This window comes from Brachionichthys hirsutus, chromosome 9 (genome assembly GCF_040956055.1).
Source record: "Brachionichthys hirsutus isolate HB-005 chromosome 9, CSIRO-AGI_Bhir_v1, whole genome shotgun sequence".
Taxonomy (NCBI): Eukaryota; Metazoa; Chordata; class Actinopteri; order Lophiiformes; family Brachionichthyidae; genus Brachionichthys; species Brachionichthys hirsutus.
The window spans coordinates 9,301,521-9,319,968 of record NC_090905.1 but is presented as its reverse complement, the minus strand read 5'-3'; the positions used below and the strand labels follow the sequence as shown (position 1 = coordinate 9,319,968).

Genomic DNA, 18,448 nt, shown 5'->3' with positions numbered 1-18,448 from the left:
CCCCGCCCCCCGCCCCTGCTCTTATCTCATTCTGTTTATCCCCAGCAGGTTTGCAAAGATTTAGTTTGAATTTATTTCCAAATATTTGATCTCAGTTTTTTGTTGTGGTGTATTTTTATTTTTTGGCTTAGTTCTTTGTAACACTCGCCCTTCTTTTTGGAAAGTCCCATTAAATTAGCCACACTGCATGGGCTTGCATTAATCTAAATATCACTTGCCGACGTTATTCACCCAGTAGGTTCGGGTGGTGAGCACGATATCTGAGATGAGAGCTCTGTCAACTGGTTGAGATTCAACAGGGGCGCCTGTTCCTGGATTGTCTCCTCAGCAGGACTCCTTATTGTTAATAATAGAATGAAATGTTTTATGAATCAATGAGCCGGAGGAACCAAAAGCCAACATTTCTATCCACTAATTTTAACTAGAAACTGTTTAAAACGGCCGAAATCATATCACGGCATATTCTGTATATATTATTGCAATATTAATTCACATTATGTATTGGATGATTTGAAGCACGTCCAGCCAGGCTTTTCAGTCTGGGTCGAAGTTCTGACAATTTGTTTGATTTGATTGTTACATTCAAGGAATGCTTTAATTAGGACTTTCATTTCATTAAAGTCTTCAACAGATCTGTTCCGTCTTCTCTCTGTTCATTTGGATGACTTGGTCATCCTCAGTATGCCGTGTGTTCACACTACAAAGGGTGTACAGTAGAGGCTGCTGCAGTAATGGATTCTGTGGTCGTAAAGTCATCCCAGACTCACACCCCACTGTCTTGGTTATCGCATTGAACCTAAACCAGACTTGATGCATGCAGATCAATTAAATGTGTAAGGAATTAAACCCATAGGTGATCGCTTCTGCCGTACACCACCCTTGCGCAAAAATGTGTGAAAATGGGTTCAGAGGTTATGCAATCAGAATTTCCTTGATCGTAATCCAGATTCGAAGTGTTCTTTCACTGAACTTGCCCCGTTCTTCTCCTGTTGGCGGGTTTGTGAAATCCAACGTGTGGTTAATCCAACAGATTCATGCACATTTAGATGCCACAAACGTATTTGTCAGAAAATGTACCAAAAGAAAATATTCAGTCTAGGATATATTCAGTTACACCTGTACACAATGGGTTATGTACTCTCCTCGCAGCACACTAGGTATATTTATAACACAATTCTCTCAACCTGTCTCTGCTCTACGATGTCAAATTGGCGAGATCTGGATGGTTTCCAAAAATAACTAGTGCATGGTCCGAATCCAAATCCGTTTTACTCGTCCTCAGGCCGCCTTTGATCGACTCTCTCAGCCTCGGCTCCTTCTTGTGCACGCCACCAGAGGAGAAGACACTAAATCTAGATCCTGGATCTGAACTAGGACTGCATGAAGATGCACATTTTGTTCACGCACAATAGTGGCTTAACCCTTCGCTCGTACACGCTCCGTGACACCGCGACTGTCCTCATCCACCAGTCTTACGCAAATCTGTCCCGACAAAAAGCGTGAGGTAACAGTCTCGAGGTGTCTGGTTGCACCCCGTCACTCACTATCGGCTCTAAGGCAGCAGTGCATGGTCCGTTGTAGGACATGCGTTCAAATTAGATTTTTGTTTTGACAGCTGTTGTACAGTTCTTGCAGCAAATTGAGATGCAAGTGAGCCGTACGCCACGAGAATTAAAATCTCTAGCGTAATATCAAATCTGTATCCATGTCTTGTCCTTCCTTTTTACACAAGGTCCCCCCCCCACCCCCAGAGACATTGTCATCCACTTTTGTAGAGTCCAGCCATAAAGCCTTCCTCAATGACATTTCCTGTGTCTCCGCTCATGAACTGTGAGGCGGAACCCCTACGTGAGTTTTTGAGTATTCAGCCTGAGTTGGTGATGTGATGCGCTACAATCTCACAAAGAGACAACCAGTGACCATCTCATTGCTTGGAATTCCAGCCACATCCGGCCATTAGGCTGCTGGGGGGGTTTCTAAAGCCTGTTTGGGGCCTAGTGTTGTCTCCTCCTTGCTTCCTAAGCCCTGTTATTCTGACTTGAGGTAAGAGAGGTTGACGGCTCGTCTTCTCTACTCTGACACTAAGCCCATTATGCTTCCATTATGGGGCCTCAATTTTCCTCTGAGCATTTCACTTTTAACACTGCAGCTACCTCCCTCTCCAAACCGCAGACCCCCCCCCCCCCCCCAGGTCCAATGTTGTTACGCCATTCTGAATATTTATGTATTTCTCAATGATGAAAAGTAATAAACTACATTTACTCAAGTAATCAACTTTGATGTACCGTACTATTGTGCTTTTCATAAATTATAGTTTGGAAGGAGATTCAGTGGCTGCTTTTATTACACAGCAATTTTTTTTGTAGTCTCCAAGGTGCAAAAAATATTTTAAGAGCCAAATATCTGTCAATATAACACATTTCAAACCACAAATGTATACAAATAATTACAGCGAGATATTAGAAGAATATGTCAAATTGTTTTCAGGAAGACATTCCGTCTCCCATCACCATTGATCAGATGAGCATCTTCATTCAAACCAGCTTCATTGAAATGTGGAGGAATTGAACACACATGCAGGCATGTTTTAGCTTTCATGTGCGTGCATAGAACCAGGTTTCAGTAAAGCATTCATCCCCGACCAGAATCGGTCTCAAAGACGGGATGCTGATGCCGTGAATCATGTCGTCAGAAATCTGATGTATTTGTGTGTTTTTCTTTACCCATCTCATTTTTATTTTAATCTTCATTATCCTACTGTGCACCCCCTTTAAGTCTGTGCACCTTTCTCCTGTAAAAGCAATACCATGTTGTCGCTTTGGATAATACCCCCATTCCCACCCCCACCCCACCACCCTGCATTTACACTGCAGCAACCCCACACACATCCTGAGCAGCGTGGCCAAACCCAGAGTAAGCAGAAATCCCTCTGTTGTTGAAACAAATATGTCAGAGGCTCATTCACTAAGGTACAAGACTGTGTGTGTGTGTTTGTGTGTGTGTGTGTGTGTGTGTGTGTGTTTTAAAGGGGATGAACAGCTTACATCCAACATCACTAAAGACACTGTTTTCAGATGAGCCAGACACTGAAGACTGAGTTTCACACTAACCAGCTCTCAATATCTTCACCACTGGATTTGCCTCGGTTTCTAGTTACCTGTCATCTATTTACCCTCGCCGAAGGGGAGGCGAGGGTATTGCAATTGGGTCTGTCTGTTTGTCTGTTTGTTTGTCTGTCCACGCGCATAACTCAAAAACTAGTAACCCAATCGACAAGCAAGGTTTCCAGATTCTAGAATTTTTTAAAGGATTCTTTAACATTGCGAGATAGGGCACTTGGAGGCGAGGGTCTGCAATCTCTGATTGATCAGCTTGTTCATGTTTTCAGCAGGATAATCATTGAGTGGAAAATACTTGATTTCACATGAAAACAACATTGAGCTCACGACCTTGAGGGTGTCATGGGAGTCTTCTGTTTGACTCCAATGCGTCTTTGAGACTCACTCAGTTATCCTGAAGGGTCATTGTTCTTTCCAGGCTGGATGGAGAGAAATTCCCTGTCTTGATCCTGCAAGATTGACTTTCAGGTCAAAACAAACCTTATCTATTTTGCATGTTAATGTGTGCGGTTTCTCTTCAGATGAAAAAAAAAAACTGTTTCCTTCAGGAAGTTTGTAATAAAAGCCTTGCGATCAATGATAATGGCATTTTGCTTGTGTTTGTCATCTTCACCAAAGCAACAGTGGTGGAATTTCCACAGATTTATATGTATACTAGTGCTGTAAGTGGCGTGTAAATTATCCTAACTGTCTGTGTGCCTTTTTATCTTTGTAAGGCAGTACTATTAGAGCCTATCCATTATTTCCCCTAGTCCAGTCAGTCAGTGCTTGAATAAAAATCAGTTCAATTTGTGGCTTTTTATGCAAACACGCAAACCCCAACCAGGCTGACTCTTTGCTTTTGTTTTCATAATGTAACAGGAATAGCTAAAACACAAGGGAATCGATAACACTTACGTTTGGGTTAGGTTGGCCTGCTCTCAGACAAGTGCTGCACGTTGCTGCATACAGATGAGGTTCATACAGATGTACACTCTGGTGTAATGTCATTATAATTCTATGCATAGTTAGCCAACACCATAGATACAGGGAATAAATCTGCTATAACCACGTTTAACATTGCAGCAAGTGTAACACACACACACACACACACAGAGGGCTATAGCTGAGGTCATATTCTCCATATGTTTGGAGGTTTTGATGACAGCAGAATTTTTCATTCTGCAAAAAGTCCATGGTTGTTTGGTTGTTTTCTTTAATTATTATCTTTTTTTTTTTTTTTTTGAAAACCAAAAAAGTATAGCTGACAGGAAATCAATAAAGGTGCCAGTGGGTTTTTGTTTTTTCTTTGACCAGATACTATTATGCATGCTAGGATTGTGATTTTAGGGATGGGAATGTTGGCCTGTAGGTTTACCTTAGGTCAACACTGGAATATTTGGATTATAAACTCTGTTATTCATGTCCTCCTTAGAATGAATTTCTATGTATTTAGTGATGCCTCAAGTTTTTATCTACTGATACATGCCTGCCTCAAGACCCTATTCTTGTTGTATGGCCACAATGACCATGTTGCAAACAGTCCTCTACAATAACTTAATGGCACAGGGATTAAGGCTAGATTTGGCAGGGAAGCACTGCAATCTGCTGTTGTGTCTCTTTAGCACTGAGAGGATCAGTAAATACCGTCAAGCATCTGTTTCTCCACTTGCTTTATTTTTTCTATGTCATCATTCTTTTTCTTCTTCTCTCGCTCCATGTATCTTTCTTGTCACCCACGTGCCCTGGAGAGTGAGGGGGGGGGGGGGAAGCAGCATCAATCACTGTTAACTGACTGACCACTGTCTGTTGGTGGTAGTAAATGGATCTCCACAATTAAATAGAGGCCTAAGTGTGTGGTAAATGCTCTCAATGAGTAACTGAATTTGCGGGTTAACTCGCTCTAAGAGCATTTAGATAAGGCAAACATTATTTTTTTTTAAACAGCTATTTTTCTTAGATATATTGAAAACAAGGTTCAGCTGTAAATCTCACTGTAAACCTGGCATATTAAGAGATGCACTCAAAGGTAACCCAAAAACAATTCAGCTTTATTTTCCTCATATAGATTTGACTGTACACGGTTCACCCTATTACACAGAAGGCATAAATGAATAAATTCAGTGCTCTCTTTTACATCTTTTTCAAAGACACATGGCAATAATAAATAGCGCTCATGAAACAAGACAATCAACACGTTTTCCAACTGTACAAAATTTACAACAATTGAGATGCAGCTTCTGAGGCAACACAGAACCACTACAAAGAAAACGGTAGTGGTTAAAGGTTTGTGAACGGTTTGGACAATTTAGATCACAGCCTGCCGATTACAAATAAATACTTTGTATATATGAAGTATCAAAGAATCACTTAATGGAAATGTACTGACATGTTCAGTGCAAGGATGCAGGAAAAAAGGTAACAACTTTGCATTTAGAAAAAAACAATGTGTTCAAATTACCTGTTAAATATTAAATAATTAGTGGAGACCTTTTACATCCAAATTAAGTTTCATTGCCCCAAAATAATGAAAATGTGCCCTGCACTTAAAATTGTTTTTGTGTTAAGTAAGATACATCTCTCAAACATAAACTCATTCCCTATCCTCGTCTTTCCTGTACTTACATTGTACTCCCAGTATAGTTCAACAGGAAGCATTTAGTTAAACCAGTCCGAATTTTACAGAGAAATTCTTCTCCATTTTGGGGCTGCAGTTACAGAAGATGGATTTTATTAATTGTGTCTTTCTGGAACATTAATGGGATGTAGTGATGAAATAAGGGCTTGGCAATAGGAGACTATTTGATGTTGATTTAATTTCTTCAGTATAAAAGAACAGAAAGAGCATTAAGGTTGAGTATTGACAGGTTTTAACATGCATTGCTCAACGGGTCAAATGAGACTATTATTTGCGCTTGAAACTCAACAAAAGGTTTGGGAGACATTAGGAAACAGGGTTTCCGCTTTCAGTGAATCGGCCTTTCATTTCAAGGATTTAAGATGTCGCTGAACTGTGATCAACACGTCAGCTGAACAATCATTGCTAGCGCAGAAGCTGCAGTAAAGAATCGGCCCTGATGGTGGGGGGCTCTGAATTAATCCCTCGGACATGGAGGCCATTCAGGGCCAGAACAGACTGAGAAAACATCTGGGCATCTAAGCTGGTTGAACGCAGACGACCCCGGAGTTCTGCACATCTAACTAGAGTAGCAAGAGGAGAATCTTTCTCTATGTCCCTGCAAATACTTGTTGGCGTTTTGAACAGAGAGTGAATGTTTATGTCTCTAACATTTTAATCGCGCAATAATATCTTTTAAAATTCATATCTCCTTATCTTATATCTGCGTATTCCAAACGATAAATTAGAGATGTGATGTAATCACAAGAGTGGAGATAGTTGACTTTCTCAAAATATCTAAACTTCTTGACGGTCCTCCAAGACACAAACTTTTACACTGATCAATTAAATACTGACAAAGGTCCACTCTCAGACAGCTTTTACATGAACAGGAACAAGTCAAGAACTTATAAATATAGAAGAGAGACCTGCTGTGTAGCAAACAATGTCTGTCCTCACTCAAATAAAGGACACGTGACTTCCTATGGACGAACCGATAGACGGAGAGACAGACCAATGGCCATCTTCCTACTTCCTAATAGCGTGTAAGCTTCAGCAATACATTAAAAAAACATCAGCATGGTTCAAAATTCACACTTGTGCCACTGTTATTGTAAATTTCTCTCCCAATGAAACACTGTGTTTTTTGCCTTGTGCATACGTCTCTCCTCTTCTTCTCTCTTCGTCTCTCTGCATTCCTGGCCTTATGCGTAGTGAAAGAAGAGGAGAGTAAAGTGCATTGCCAATGTAAAGGCGCTGATATGGCAGGACTGCAGTCCCGCTCAGTATCAGCCAAGAAGCATGCAGGTGCCTCCTGGATCTCGTAGGGACTTTATGATTCCAGATTGCAGCCCCTCGGTTTTAGCTGTTGGGCAGGGATGCTTTATTAATATAATGTAGTGTTTGAACGTTCAGTAGCGTGGAGATGTTCTTCACTGCGTTCATCTGGACCCAGTTGTACGACTGCTGAGGGACTGAGTGCCACGCCTCTTCTCTTCTTCACCCAAAACAACAAAACATACAAGTCTTGGAGGGCAATAGGAAGAAATGTAAAACGCCAGGCGAGTCATGTTTGTTGTTCGTATACCCATGGCAAGCTTCTACCGTGCTCAAGACTCAAAACTGGGAATGGTCCATCTCATCCAGCCACGAGGCAGGACTGGTGGGAAAGTCGGGGTATCCTGTACTGCTGCCTGTGGAGAGGTCTGATGTCGGGCCCCCCGTCATGGCCCTCAGGGCTTGTCCCATACCCCCCGGCCCACCCTGCACCACCAGACTGTCCATTGTGAACCCCAGGTTGTTGAGAAGAGGGGTGTGGCCGGGCAGAGAGGTGATGGAGGAGGGTGACTGAGGGAGCCCATAGGGGCTTCCTGCTCGGATGTCGTGGTAGGGTTGTCCCGCTGCATCGACAGAGAAGCTGCCATTCAGCGCCGCAGTGTTGGTCACGTCGCCGACGCTGCCATAAAGCCCGTTGGTGTGGCCGAGATCTGACAAGACTTGGTCATCTGTGGAGGAGAATGAACCACTTAGCGCCCAGTGGTGTAAAAACTTTGACACATCAACAGCACCGTCAACTGTAAAAGCATTATAAAGTTGTTATATTTCAATGTAGCTAAGTGCTTTCGTGAGTGAGATTTATCGTGGCAACATTTTGCGGGTTTAATAAGCGGATCGCTGAGCCACGAACGATTTGAAGAGCGTTTGAGTTTGTTGCTGAGAAATGATGCGCTTTGCATTCATCAGCTAAGATCGGAGGCCGGTATGTGTGGCGTTACTGCACCACTAAATACTTGTTTCCATCCCAGAAGACTTTCAATAACACAAAGAAAAAGCACAGAGCACTTTCTACTCAAAGCCTGACATGCTCTAGTCTGTAGAGTTTCTGTCGCCATCTTTTCATTTATTATAAAAACGCCTTTCTTTTAAAAATTGGTTTTTCGAGACTTTTACGACGACCAAAAACAGGCTTTGTGAAACATTAAATAATGCAGGATGTCTAAACCGGCATTTGCATCCCACTAAAGATCCCCTCTCTCTTCCAGTAAGCTCCATCATGGCGACAAACCGGCCGGAGGGAAATGTGAGGGGAATGTAGAATGAGAATTCTGTTTTTGGATTTTCCAGACGCAGTACACTCAACAAGACAAATAAATAAATGAAACGCCACAAGGACACATTCAGTCAGCGCTGCCCTCACAGCCATGTCATTTAGCAGCTTGTATGACTCTTTCATTCCCGTAGCAGTAATAGACACTTACCTCTGAAGCTGAGTTCACTGTCACTGAGTCCTGCATCGTCTGCAGAGCTTTCCTTCTCCACTTTAGTTCCCCCTCGGTTGCGTTTGACGCTTTTATAAAACTGAGTCCAGCGATGTCGTCCTGCATCTTTCTTCAGACGCTTTTCCTTTGCTCGCCTGTTCTGGAACCACACCTGCCAGAGACAAAAAAAAATACAAATCATACAATAGGGAGTGATATTGTTAGCGTTGCAAACAGACATCACTCCAAGTAATTACCATCATTGCAATTAGAGAAAACATTTAATTTAATCTGAGGCATTCAGAGTTTTCATGATTCAAATCTTAACAAATCTTTTTTGAAGTAAAACTAAAATGAACTTTATCTTTAGTAATCTTTAAGAATCCGTTTTCCAAAGTCTGAAAGCCCTGATTTAAAAAAATGCGTGTTTTATATTTTTTATTACTATTTTTATGAATAACTCAAAGATGTTCAAACTATATGTTTTACATTTTTTACAGATTGGGGACAATCAGAAAACCTTTGGCTGCAATATGGACACCAGAGTAAGCAAAGACAGACTCTACCTGAACAACCCTCATGTCCAGTCCCGTCTCTGATGACAGCTGCTCTCTGACGTGGCGTGCTGGCTTCGGCGAGTTTTTGTAGGCACTTTTGAGAGTCTCTAGCTGCTTGGCCGTGATGGTGGTCCTTGGTCGCTTGGTCCCCGCCTCGGAATCATCTGAAAACATGACACGATTTTGATCAAACCGTTCTTACATTTATCATGTTGCCTCAACAGCAGTGCTCCTCTGGCTTTGCATGCGTGTTATATGAAGGGAATGGGAATGTATGGGATTATATTACTGCCGTTATGCATTGTCCGGCTCCAACGACAGAGGACATAAATCGACCCAGCCAGACTGCCAAAGGAAGGGCTTATTGGACTGCAACTTAGATATGAGCATTGCTTCATTTTGCATAAACAAGAAGAAGGGCAATGAAATCTCCAAAGAAAGAGAGGGAGACAGCATCCACGCCCAGATGACAAACAGCATCGATCCGCAGTCGGTAATCATTTGACTGTGTTTCCCAGTGGACTTGATGGGTTGAACACATGCTCTGCTCTGATTCTGTTGTAGTTAAGTCAAATCGGAACATTCAGCAACGAACAGCGTTTGACAGCATGGACTAAACCACAGCTGCAGAAACACTCAATTTCCAACCATCGCTGTTCTCTAAATCTCTTGGGATTTTCGCACAGCACCATCCATTGCTTGGTGTTTCATGTGTGTGCAGACGTACCGTTTTGTTTCGCAGTTTCATAATCCAACTTGCACACCAGCCTCCCATCCTCCATGAGGTAAAATTCATCCCCAGTAGCCAGTTGTCGGCTGCACATGATGCAGGCAAAGCAGTGCAGGTGATACACAAAGTCCTGCGCCTTCCGCACAACCTGTGTGGGAGGGATCCCCTGTTGGCATGATGCACATTTAGTTCCAAAACGCCTGCAGGAAAATATGAAGAAGAGAGCAGCCATTAGAATATTTAAGCAATACACTGGGAGTGTAGACTGAACTTCCTTCTCCTATTAATAGCCACTTTCTAAAGTGGTGGAGAAACTGAAACTAATCCAGATTAAAATGTCACATGATACGCTGATATTTCTTCAGATGCAGCCAAGAATGGTGGCATTAATAGAAACCAGCTGTTACAGAGAGAAAAATCAGTACAGGAATGCATTTCTGTTAACGATAGACCTGTCCATGCGCTGATGGATGGAGACGATCAATGCAATGTGGTGAGTGTGTGTGCACACATGTGTGTGCATAAGTGTGTTTGCATGTTTATGTGTTTGCAGATGAAGTAGTGAGAGCTAAAGAGGAGGAGGAGGAGGAGGAGGAGGAGAGGAGGTGCTCACAGTAAACACACCCCAAGGAGAACCAATAAAACACTGACTCAGGAGAGGCTTTAAATCACAAGCCAGCCCACAGAAATAAAAAGAGTGAGATGAAGCATCCAAATCACAACTGGAAACGTTGCAACAGCAAATCTACGTGTCTCTATGTGTGCACAAGCCTGCGCTCATGCATGTGTGTGCGTTCCAGTCACATGTGTCCCCTGATCACAACTTGAACATGCAACATCCCTGGGCGTCCCCTGGGCCGGCTAACACAGTTAGCTCTCACTGAGACTCCAGAGCTTTGAGCAGTAAAACCTTTCAAACATGATTTAGGAAAAAGACCAGAGCTACTGATCCTGTTGTGGGTAAAACTCAATTCTCTTTTTTTAATGCCTCAGAAATTGAATAGAAAGAAAGAGAGATTTTTTTTGAACACTTCGTTGACATTTTACACACATGTATCACCAGAAGAATTTATATATTTGAAATTGAAATATATTACAAAGAATAATCCATGCAACTAAAACAAGAATTATTCACCAAAATTAAATTATACTTTATTTTAAAATGGCAGATGTTGATTAAAACATTTTAAATAATTTTTTGTTATGATCTTGACATTGACATAAATTAGATGGCGATTGAAAAATCTGTAATCAACAAGAAATGAAGACAAACACTGAATTTACGCCAGAACGTTAATATTGCATGTATTTTTTAACCATGTAGCTAAAAAAACAAACAAACATGGAGATAATTTGATACGTAAATATCAAATATAGACTAGTTATTCAAAGCTATAATGCTGTCCATTTTCCCCTCACCAACCAAATCAAAGGTGAAACTGTTCAATTTGTCTGGCTGCAAACCGCACAAAGACGAAAAAAAGATAACCAGTAAGAATAAATAAAAGAAAGGAGAAACACTGACTTAAAGAAATCCTCCTTGCAGTAGACGCTTCCTGCCCGGGAGAAGCATTTGTCCGTCAGCGGAGTCTGGCAGTCGGCGCACTTGAGGCACTTGGAGTGCCAGTGTCTGTCCAGCACCTTCAGGATGAACTTGTCCAGGATGTGCTGACTGCAGCCGGCACACTGAGGGATCTCTGCGGGGCATCAAGACACACGCAGGTCAGCACACAGAAGGAAAAACTCAACCGCAAGATAGTAAAGCAGCGGAGATTTGCGCAATACGCATAAGAACAATGTGAGCAAGAGGATGTAGCTCATATAAATCCGCCGTGCACCAATAATTCTCATTTGTTTCCTCCTCCTTTTGGTATTTTCAATCACCCACGGCTTTCGGTAATTTAAATGGTCCATCTGTTTAACTTTAAAAGAGAATATGATCCCGTATCAGCCCGTTAATGCGGTCTGAATGTGGCATTCGCTGTCCATGGTGCTGAATGGCAGAGGCAGCCCTGCTGCCGAACAGCGACACTGCGAACCGGTTCTTTTCTCCGATCCTCCCTCTGGACGCATTTCTCAGAGGTATGGGGCTGTTATCGGGTGAGCTGGGAATAAATCTGAGTCGGGACGAGATTTCATTTTTCCTTGGAAGCAGCGGGATCCCACGTGAACACGCAGAGACAGGCAGGGATGATGAGGCGTTTAACCTTCCCATTCCTGAACGCGTCTCTGCCGCAGCATCGCTGATATATATATACAATTAAAAGAAGGTGCAGACTCCAGAAAGAGACCTCAAATTAATGTATTATTTTTATATTATAGATTATATTTTAAATGTTGACCTTTGATACGCTGGAATATATTTTATATATAGCATATCAATTTATTTATTTTCAATAAAATAATTATTGGCACGTTCACAAAATTTGATCCGCTGTTTCTCTGAAATCCGATGATGAAAAAAAAATCGATATGGATTATAAGAGGGCAGAGATAAACGCCACAATAATGTAAACACACGCCCACGAGCTGCGACAACGGAACCGGTCACCAACCAGAGAAATCGGTCATGAAAACAATCCGACAATTACCGTCTAAAGAGCCACAATAATCATCGCAGCATATTTATATATACTATAAGCTTTAAAACGCGTGTGAGAATCCGAAAACGGATTTTCATTTTCGTTTATTGTCATAATTTCTCATTTTAAGATAGGGTGATGAAAATAAAATGCGGACTCAAAAATATCAGATTTTGATTACTAAGCGAGGAAAGCAATGTAGATATATTAGAATCAACAGAGCGGCATTCCTGCACAGACAGACCGCATTAAAAGTCGTTGCTCCTGAGAGCTGATAGCTGAAACGATCCGGGAAGGACTGCGTCTAAAACTGCGCCTTATTTTATTAAAATGGATGAAGGCAGAGAAGAGTGGCTGAAAAGGAAAGCTGCAAGATCTTGGCAACGGCGGACCTGCCAGTGAGTGTGTGTGTGCGTGTGTGTGTGTGCGTGTGTGTGTGTGTGTGTGTGTGTGTGTGTGTGTGTGTGTGAGAGAGAGAGAGAGAGAGTTCACTTTAACCCTACTTTTAATATTAGAGGTCCAGTCTGGCAGCCTCTCAAACTTTCAAATGTCACATGATTTGTGATAATAAACGGTGAAATAAACACCTTATATCTCAGACTAATGGCCTGCAGGTCAAAGTTTGGTTCCAATTAGCCCGAGTGAGATCAGCACTCCGTCCATGATGTATAAAAAGTGTTGCTTTTATTCCTGGAATAATCCGTATTTAAATCCTGGATGACCACTGGGAATGCAGGGGACTGAGTAGCAGGATATTTATCCAATCTTTTAATCTCCTTCCATTTCTAAAATTAAAGAGCATAAGTCAACCACATATACTTCCGGTATTTTTCACCTTTAATTGGACATCTTTCCGAAGCAGGGCTGTGGGTTTTCCTTTCATTGTATATTTATTTGTTTGTTTTATGAATTCATTGTTTGAAATTAAATCGGTGTAATTTTGCTTCCACTTTATTTTGATCTGCCACATGAACGTAATGACTTACAGAGAAAATTATCTAAATATTATTTTGTATTGTAATTAAATTGAATGTTAGATTTTCCGATAAATATTAACATTTTAAATCTATCCAAAAAATAGTAATCATTTAAAATTATTTGTTCATTTGTTTGTTTGTTTTTTTAACTGTAGTAATTATCTTATTGCATTAACCTATTTTGTTGTGTTGTTTTGAAAGTAGCCTGTTAGACATAATCCATCTGCACATTTTAAACTTGCCTATAAATAATTAGGTCAGATGCGTCTCAATGCACTTTTATCTTGATTGCGCGATCAGATTAAAGAGCCTGGCACAGATTAACATGAAGAGATTTAAAGTAATTCTCAACGCTGATGCTGCATGGTAGAAAATGCAACAAGATACTGTAAAATTGATACAAAATAATGCATTTATATCTAAATAAATAACGGATCCAAACGAACCAAGTGTTCTGAGACACGAAGTGATATCTAACCATTTCTCTCGAGACGAAACAACAATCATAAGTAGGATCAGTCAAAGTCAGCGTCTTGTCCGATAGGTGATGACAACTGCGTCTGATCTTCTGACCGTTCTGGCTCCTTTACAAATTAACAGCCGGCTTGGAAGCCTCGCTGTGACCAGAACGTTCTGATGGAGGATGAAGCGCGATCCGAGGCCAAAAATGGAAATATAACATACATGTGAAAGCAATGATCCCTTTTTTTTCTTTTTTTTTTTTGTTAGGGTTAGAAAAATGGAATCCTTTGCACTATTGGAGCCGATTGCAGAACGCAGCCCTGCAGGAGGCAACAAAGATGAATGGTCGGCAGCACTTACAGGTGATGCTCAGTTATTATTCGAAGCGGCTTAATGCTTGTTGGAATAAAAGCAGCCGGACGCGGTACGTGACAATCTCGGACCGACAGGCTCTGCCTCGATCTGGAGCACCTCCAGTCGAGTTCCAGCCAAACCATTCATCCCACCATACGGAACCCCGCAGCACCGCGTGCGCTCGCCTATACGGGCTCCAGACTGACACTCGACAGAGAAGGGGGGGGGGGGGGGGGGGGGGGGGCGCAAAATGTCTTACGCTGCAGTGGCACTCCGAGGATCTCCGGTAAACTCTTCACAGCACTCTCTGTTGGTAGGACCGCCGCACTTTGCATCATCGTGATCCAAACCGGGAGACAAACGCTGGCGCATACACCCGCCGCTCGGTGGGCGCACTCCCCCGTCCTGCCGTGTGGAGGAAAAGAAGTATGATGGTGCTGATGGTGAGGCCTGTCTCCTCTCTGCGGGGGGGAACGCTGGCTCGCCGTCCTGTCAAACCTGTATCCCCTGTTCGGACTCGATTCCCGGGGAAGATGTCCGTGCCGCGCAGAGCCTATACTTTGGAGTGAATCAGACAGGCTACTCGGTCCATTCAGCGGTGCAGAGGCGGCGGGGGCCTGACGTCACAGCGGCAGAAGGGCCTGTGGCCAATAGGAGCGCAGGAAGAGGAGCCCCCCCCCAAGGGCGGAAGGCATACTCCATAGGTGTACAAGCGAAGAGGAGAAGGGAAGAGCCGTCTGCTGGTATATGAAAATGTCTCCGGAGAGGCGGGACCTTGCTCCATGGAGACCATAAATAGCTCACTGCAGTAGGTCTCCGGGGCCCCCCGGGCCAGCAGAGCCCCCAGAGAGAGAGGTGGAAGGGACCCCCAAGCAACATGAGTTAAATTTCACGATTATGTTAGGAATGATCCATTTAGGAGCAGCTTTACGCACTCCAGTGCTCGTTTGTGTCCATTTTCCTTTTCCGACAGGTCATTTAGATGCAGCACCAGGTTTACCTGACGAGCAGGTGAGACGGAGACACTTTCAATTTTGTTTTCGTCTTCTTTTTCTGTTGTAGATTATGAAGCATGGAGAAAAAACACGGAGGAAAGGCCGTCCTAGCAGTTCAACCAGCGTTTTCTGGGTGAAAGGGAGTGCATGGGGTTGTTACTGAAACCCCCACAGACTGGACAAAGTGTTTCAAATCCCCTCACCTGTGTTCGGGGCGTGGCGGCGCCCACGCAGCGCCCACGCAGCCCGCTCTCTCTCAGTGACAGGTAGGATTAGGAGTCCGGGCGCAGACCTCCTGACTGTTCATTTCGAACCCAATCGTCGGAGACTTGCTCTCCCGGATAAGATATTCCCCCCGGAGGACTGCTAGTTCAAGCTAGATGAACTCAATCTTCGCTTCCAATTTACCTCAAGCGTGAAAAGAAAAGCACAGCCGCCAAACCGACGCCAAATGTTTCCATCAAGAGTCCGTCTGCAGCTCCCAGCACGCGCAGACGCGCCACAGACGCGCCGAGACACAACATGATGTGATGACAATCAATAAAATCATGTTTGATTAAATTAAATGCAGCAATTTCTCAGTACTTTTAAATATTTTAATACTATTTTTTATCAATTAATCGCAATTATCGACACACTGATATTACCATAATAATAAAAGTGTATGCAGAGAAAAATATTTTGGATGTTTCTCTGATTTTCTCCTTTGGAAAACTTTAAGTGAGAAGCGCAACGCAACCAACAATGTCTCTGATCCACGCTGATCTGTTATTTTCTCGTAGGCCTGTTTATTTCTAGCCGGGCTGTTTGTTCTATTATCACACAACGTTTATGTACCAGGAAAGGGGGCCACAATCCCATAATCCGCTCGTCTGTTTCAGATGTAATTTAGCAAAATGAAAACGCGCATCAAGCTGATTAAAAAAATTCGGCTGAAATATTACATGAATTCTATCTAAGCAAAGCTGTAGTTTCTAGGCCAGGTGTCTGCTCCATCCGTCCATCAATCCATCCATCCATCCACCCATGGCGTGCACAGTGAGGGAATCATCTGGTCTTACTTTATTTTCATTATACACTTTTCCCCTCAAGATCATTCAATTTATTCAAAAATTCAATTACCCTGATTGTTGGTATCGAGACCCTTTAGCTGCCCTGGAAAACAATGCAGATAAAAATGCTCTTAACCTGTCAGCAAAGGGCAACACAATTAGAATAATTGACGGATGCAAAATGCAGAAAGAAAAAAGACGTGGAGGCGCACATATGGTTTAGGAGGACACTAAATGATGCGGTGCGTTTTTTCATCCTTAAATGAGATTGCTAAAAATGTGGGAATGACCATGAATCGTGAAGCAGTCCACGTCTTGATCAATTGAGTGTTTGCAGGATACCGCACAAAATGACTGCAAATATTTAAAACATCTATTCAATCAGGATGCAAAATGATGGTTGACACTGGCAAAAATGTCCAACCCAAGCCAAAATTCTCTCATGCACAGCCTGAATTAAATTTATATTAAATCAAATCAGTATTTCCCCCTGAAACACGGCGGTTGAACAAAAGCCTTGAATGAAATGGTGAATCTTTGTCTCTATGAAGGTGTTACTGTAAGAAGAAAAAACGAATCACGCAGATCACGGACAATAATTCAAGCAGAGGGCGACTCCTTTGCCACCGCCGTTGACCCAGCCACCTCTAATTAGATCTAATATTTCAGTGGACCAGCTCATTGACATGTGAGATTCACAGATCCATAGGGCAGGCAGGCAGGCAGAAGTAGAAACACATCCATCTCGGCGGGATGTCTTCAGTCGTGCGTAATAGGCCTACGTGCGTGTGTATGACTCACTGATCACTGTCATTTATGGATAGGAATGTATTTTAATGTATGCAAATAAAGAATGTATGCATTTTGATTATTAAACATAATTTCCAGTGTTCCAAAGGTCAACAAACAATGACACAATGACGCGTCGCAGTATAGCCTATACTACAGTGCGCGCCTACAGCTATGGTTTTAACAAAACGCCTAAACGCGACTCAACAATTCTCTTCATTGATGGAGGATACGGATTTTGAGTAGTGACCAGCATGGTGAACGCTTCCTAGTGAAAACCTACCTAAGCGCTGCCGCTCGTCGGGGATTTGGAGTCATCCTTCCACCTTTCATGCCGCTTAGCGCGCAGGAAACGCACCTTTCACCGTCTAAACGCCACCGTGCTCCCAACCATTTGTTCCGAGGAACAGAGGGAGGGAGAGAGGCAGAAAGCGAAGGGAAACCTTAGGGGAGAGCACGGAAGAGAAAATTAAATTGCACTTGGGGGGCAAATTCTATTAGGGAATAGTTATTGTCTCCTGACAGCTCCTGTCCATTTGGGTAATCAGTAGAAGAGACTGGTTGAACAAACAAAATCTATTCCTGTCAGAAATGATATTTTCCTGTTTTGTGATTGAACCTGATTCCTTCTTTTCAGGTGAGGCAGTAATAGCCTCAAACAGTCACATCGGACTGCAAAAAAAAAAAATATATATATACAGGTTCTACAAACACCAGGGAGGCTTTCATTTGTTCAAGAATCGTTGCTGAAGCTTGCAGTTTTTGTGGACATTAAGGTGTAGGAATGGAGACCGACTGTAAAAATCAATTTACGGAAACAAAAGAGTTAATACTAATTGAAATCTGCTAATTTTGGCAGAGATGTTGAGTAATATTCTGCACCAGACACCCGAGACGAGCTGTCATGCTCAAATAAAGGTATGCATTCTAAAGGTAGAGGGAATGTTTTTGGATTGATCCCTCTGGACACTAGAGGCATAATAAAATTATAAATATAATCCAGTTTAATTTGAAGTTATATGATTCACATGGCACTCATCCAAGGTGTCGCTCTGCCCACCGCATGCTGGGATAGATCCAGAAGCTCCTGACCTTCATCAGATCAGCCCGGGCAGCAACTGAAGGATTCAAATCCTGGATCAAAAACTTTGCACCGAAAGTTTCAATAACAACTTGACTAATTATGAAGTGCTATTAGTTCAAATGTTCAAAACTCACATGCATCCCTCCACCAACCTTTAAATATAAACAAAATAAGCAGCTCTCCTTAAAAAAAAAGTCTGTGATTTAAACCTCATCTGCCTGAACCATGAAGTAATCGTCAGAAAACTCAAATTTTTGGGAAAAAAGGTCTTAATGGAACCTTCTGACAAATGCTTCACATTTTTATACAAGTGCTCTAATTTATGTAACTTTTGCAAAATCTGGAATTTTGTTATGTAAAATGCAGATAATGAAATGCAGGGTTAATTCAGG

The 18,448-nt window shown here is 42.4% G+C and overlaps 1 protein-coding gene across 1 annotated transcript; it reads right to left on the bottom strand.

The window, feature by feature from the left end:
• Positions 1 to 7,332: 7,332 nt before the first annotated feature.
• On the bottom strand, positions 7,333 to 14,474 carry lhx4 (LIM homeobox 4). The gene is made up of 6 exons (XM_068743680.1): positions 14,396 to 14,474; positions 11,287 to 11,458; positions 9,759 to 9,961; positions 9,041 to 9,195; positions 8,475 to 8,646; positions 7,333 to 7,721 (listed from the first exon to the last, which is right to left on the bottom strand). Exons 1-6 carry the CDS (start codon positions 14,472 to 14,474, stop codon positions 7,333 to 7,335), a joined length of 1,170 nt encoding a protein of 389 aa, XP_068599781.1.
• Between the last annotated feature and the right edge of the window lie 3,974 nt (positions 14,475 to 18,448).

Coding starts and splice junctions, on each gene's coding strand:
- lhx4 (XM_068743680.1), bottom strand. CDS start 14,474: ATGATGCAAAGTGCGGCGGTCCTACCAACAGAGAGTGCTGTGAAGAGT. Junction 11,459..14,395: donor CCTCGGAGTGCCACTGCAGC/GTAAGACATTTT, acceptor GATGCCCCGCAG/AGATCCCTCAGTGTGCCGGC. Junction 9,196..9,758: donor TGAAACTGCGAAACAAAACG/GTACGTCTGCAC, acceptor TCATGTTTTCAG/ATGATTCCGAGGCGGGGACC.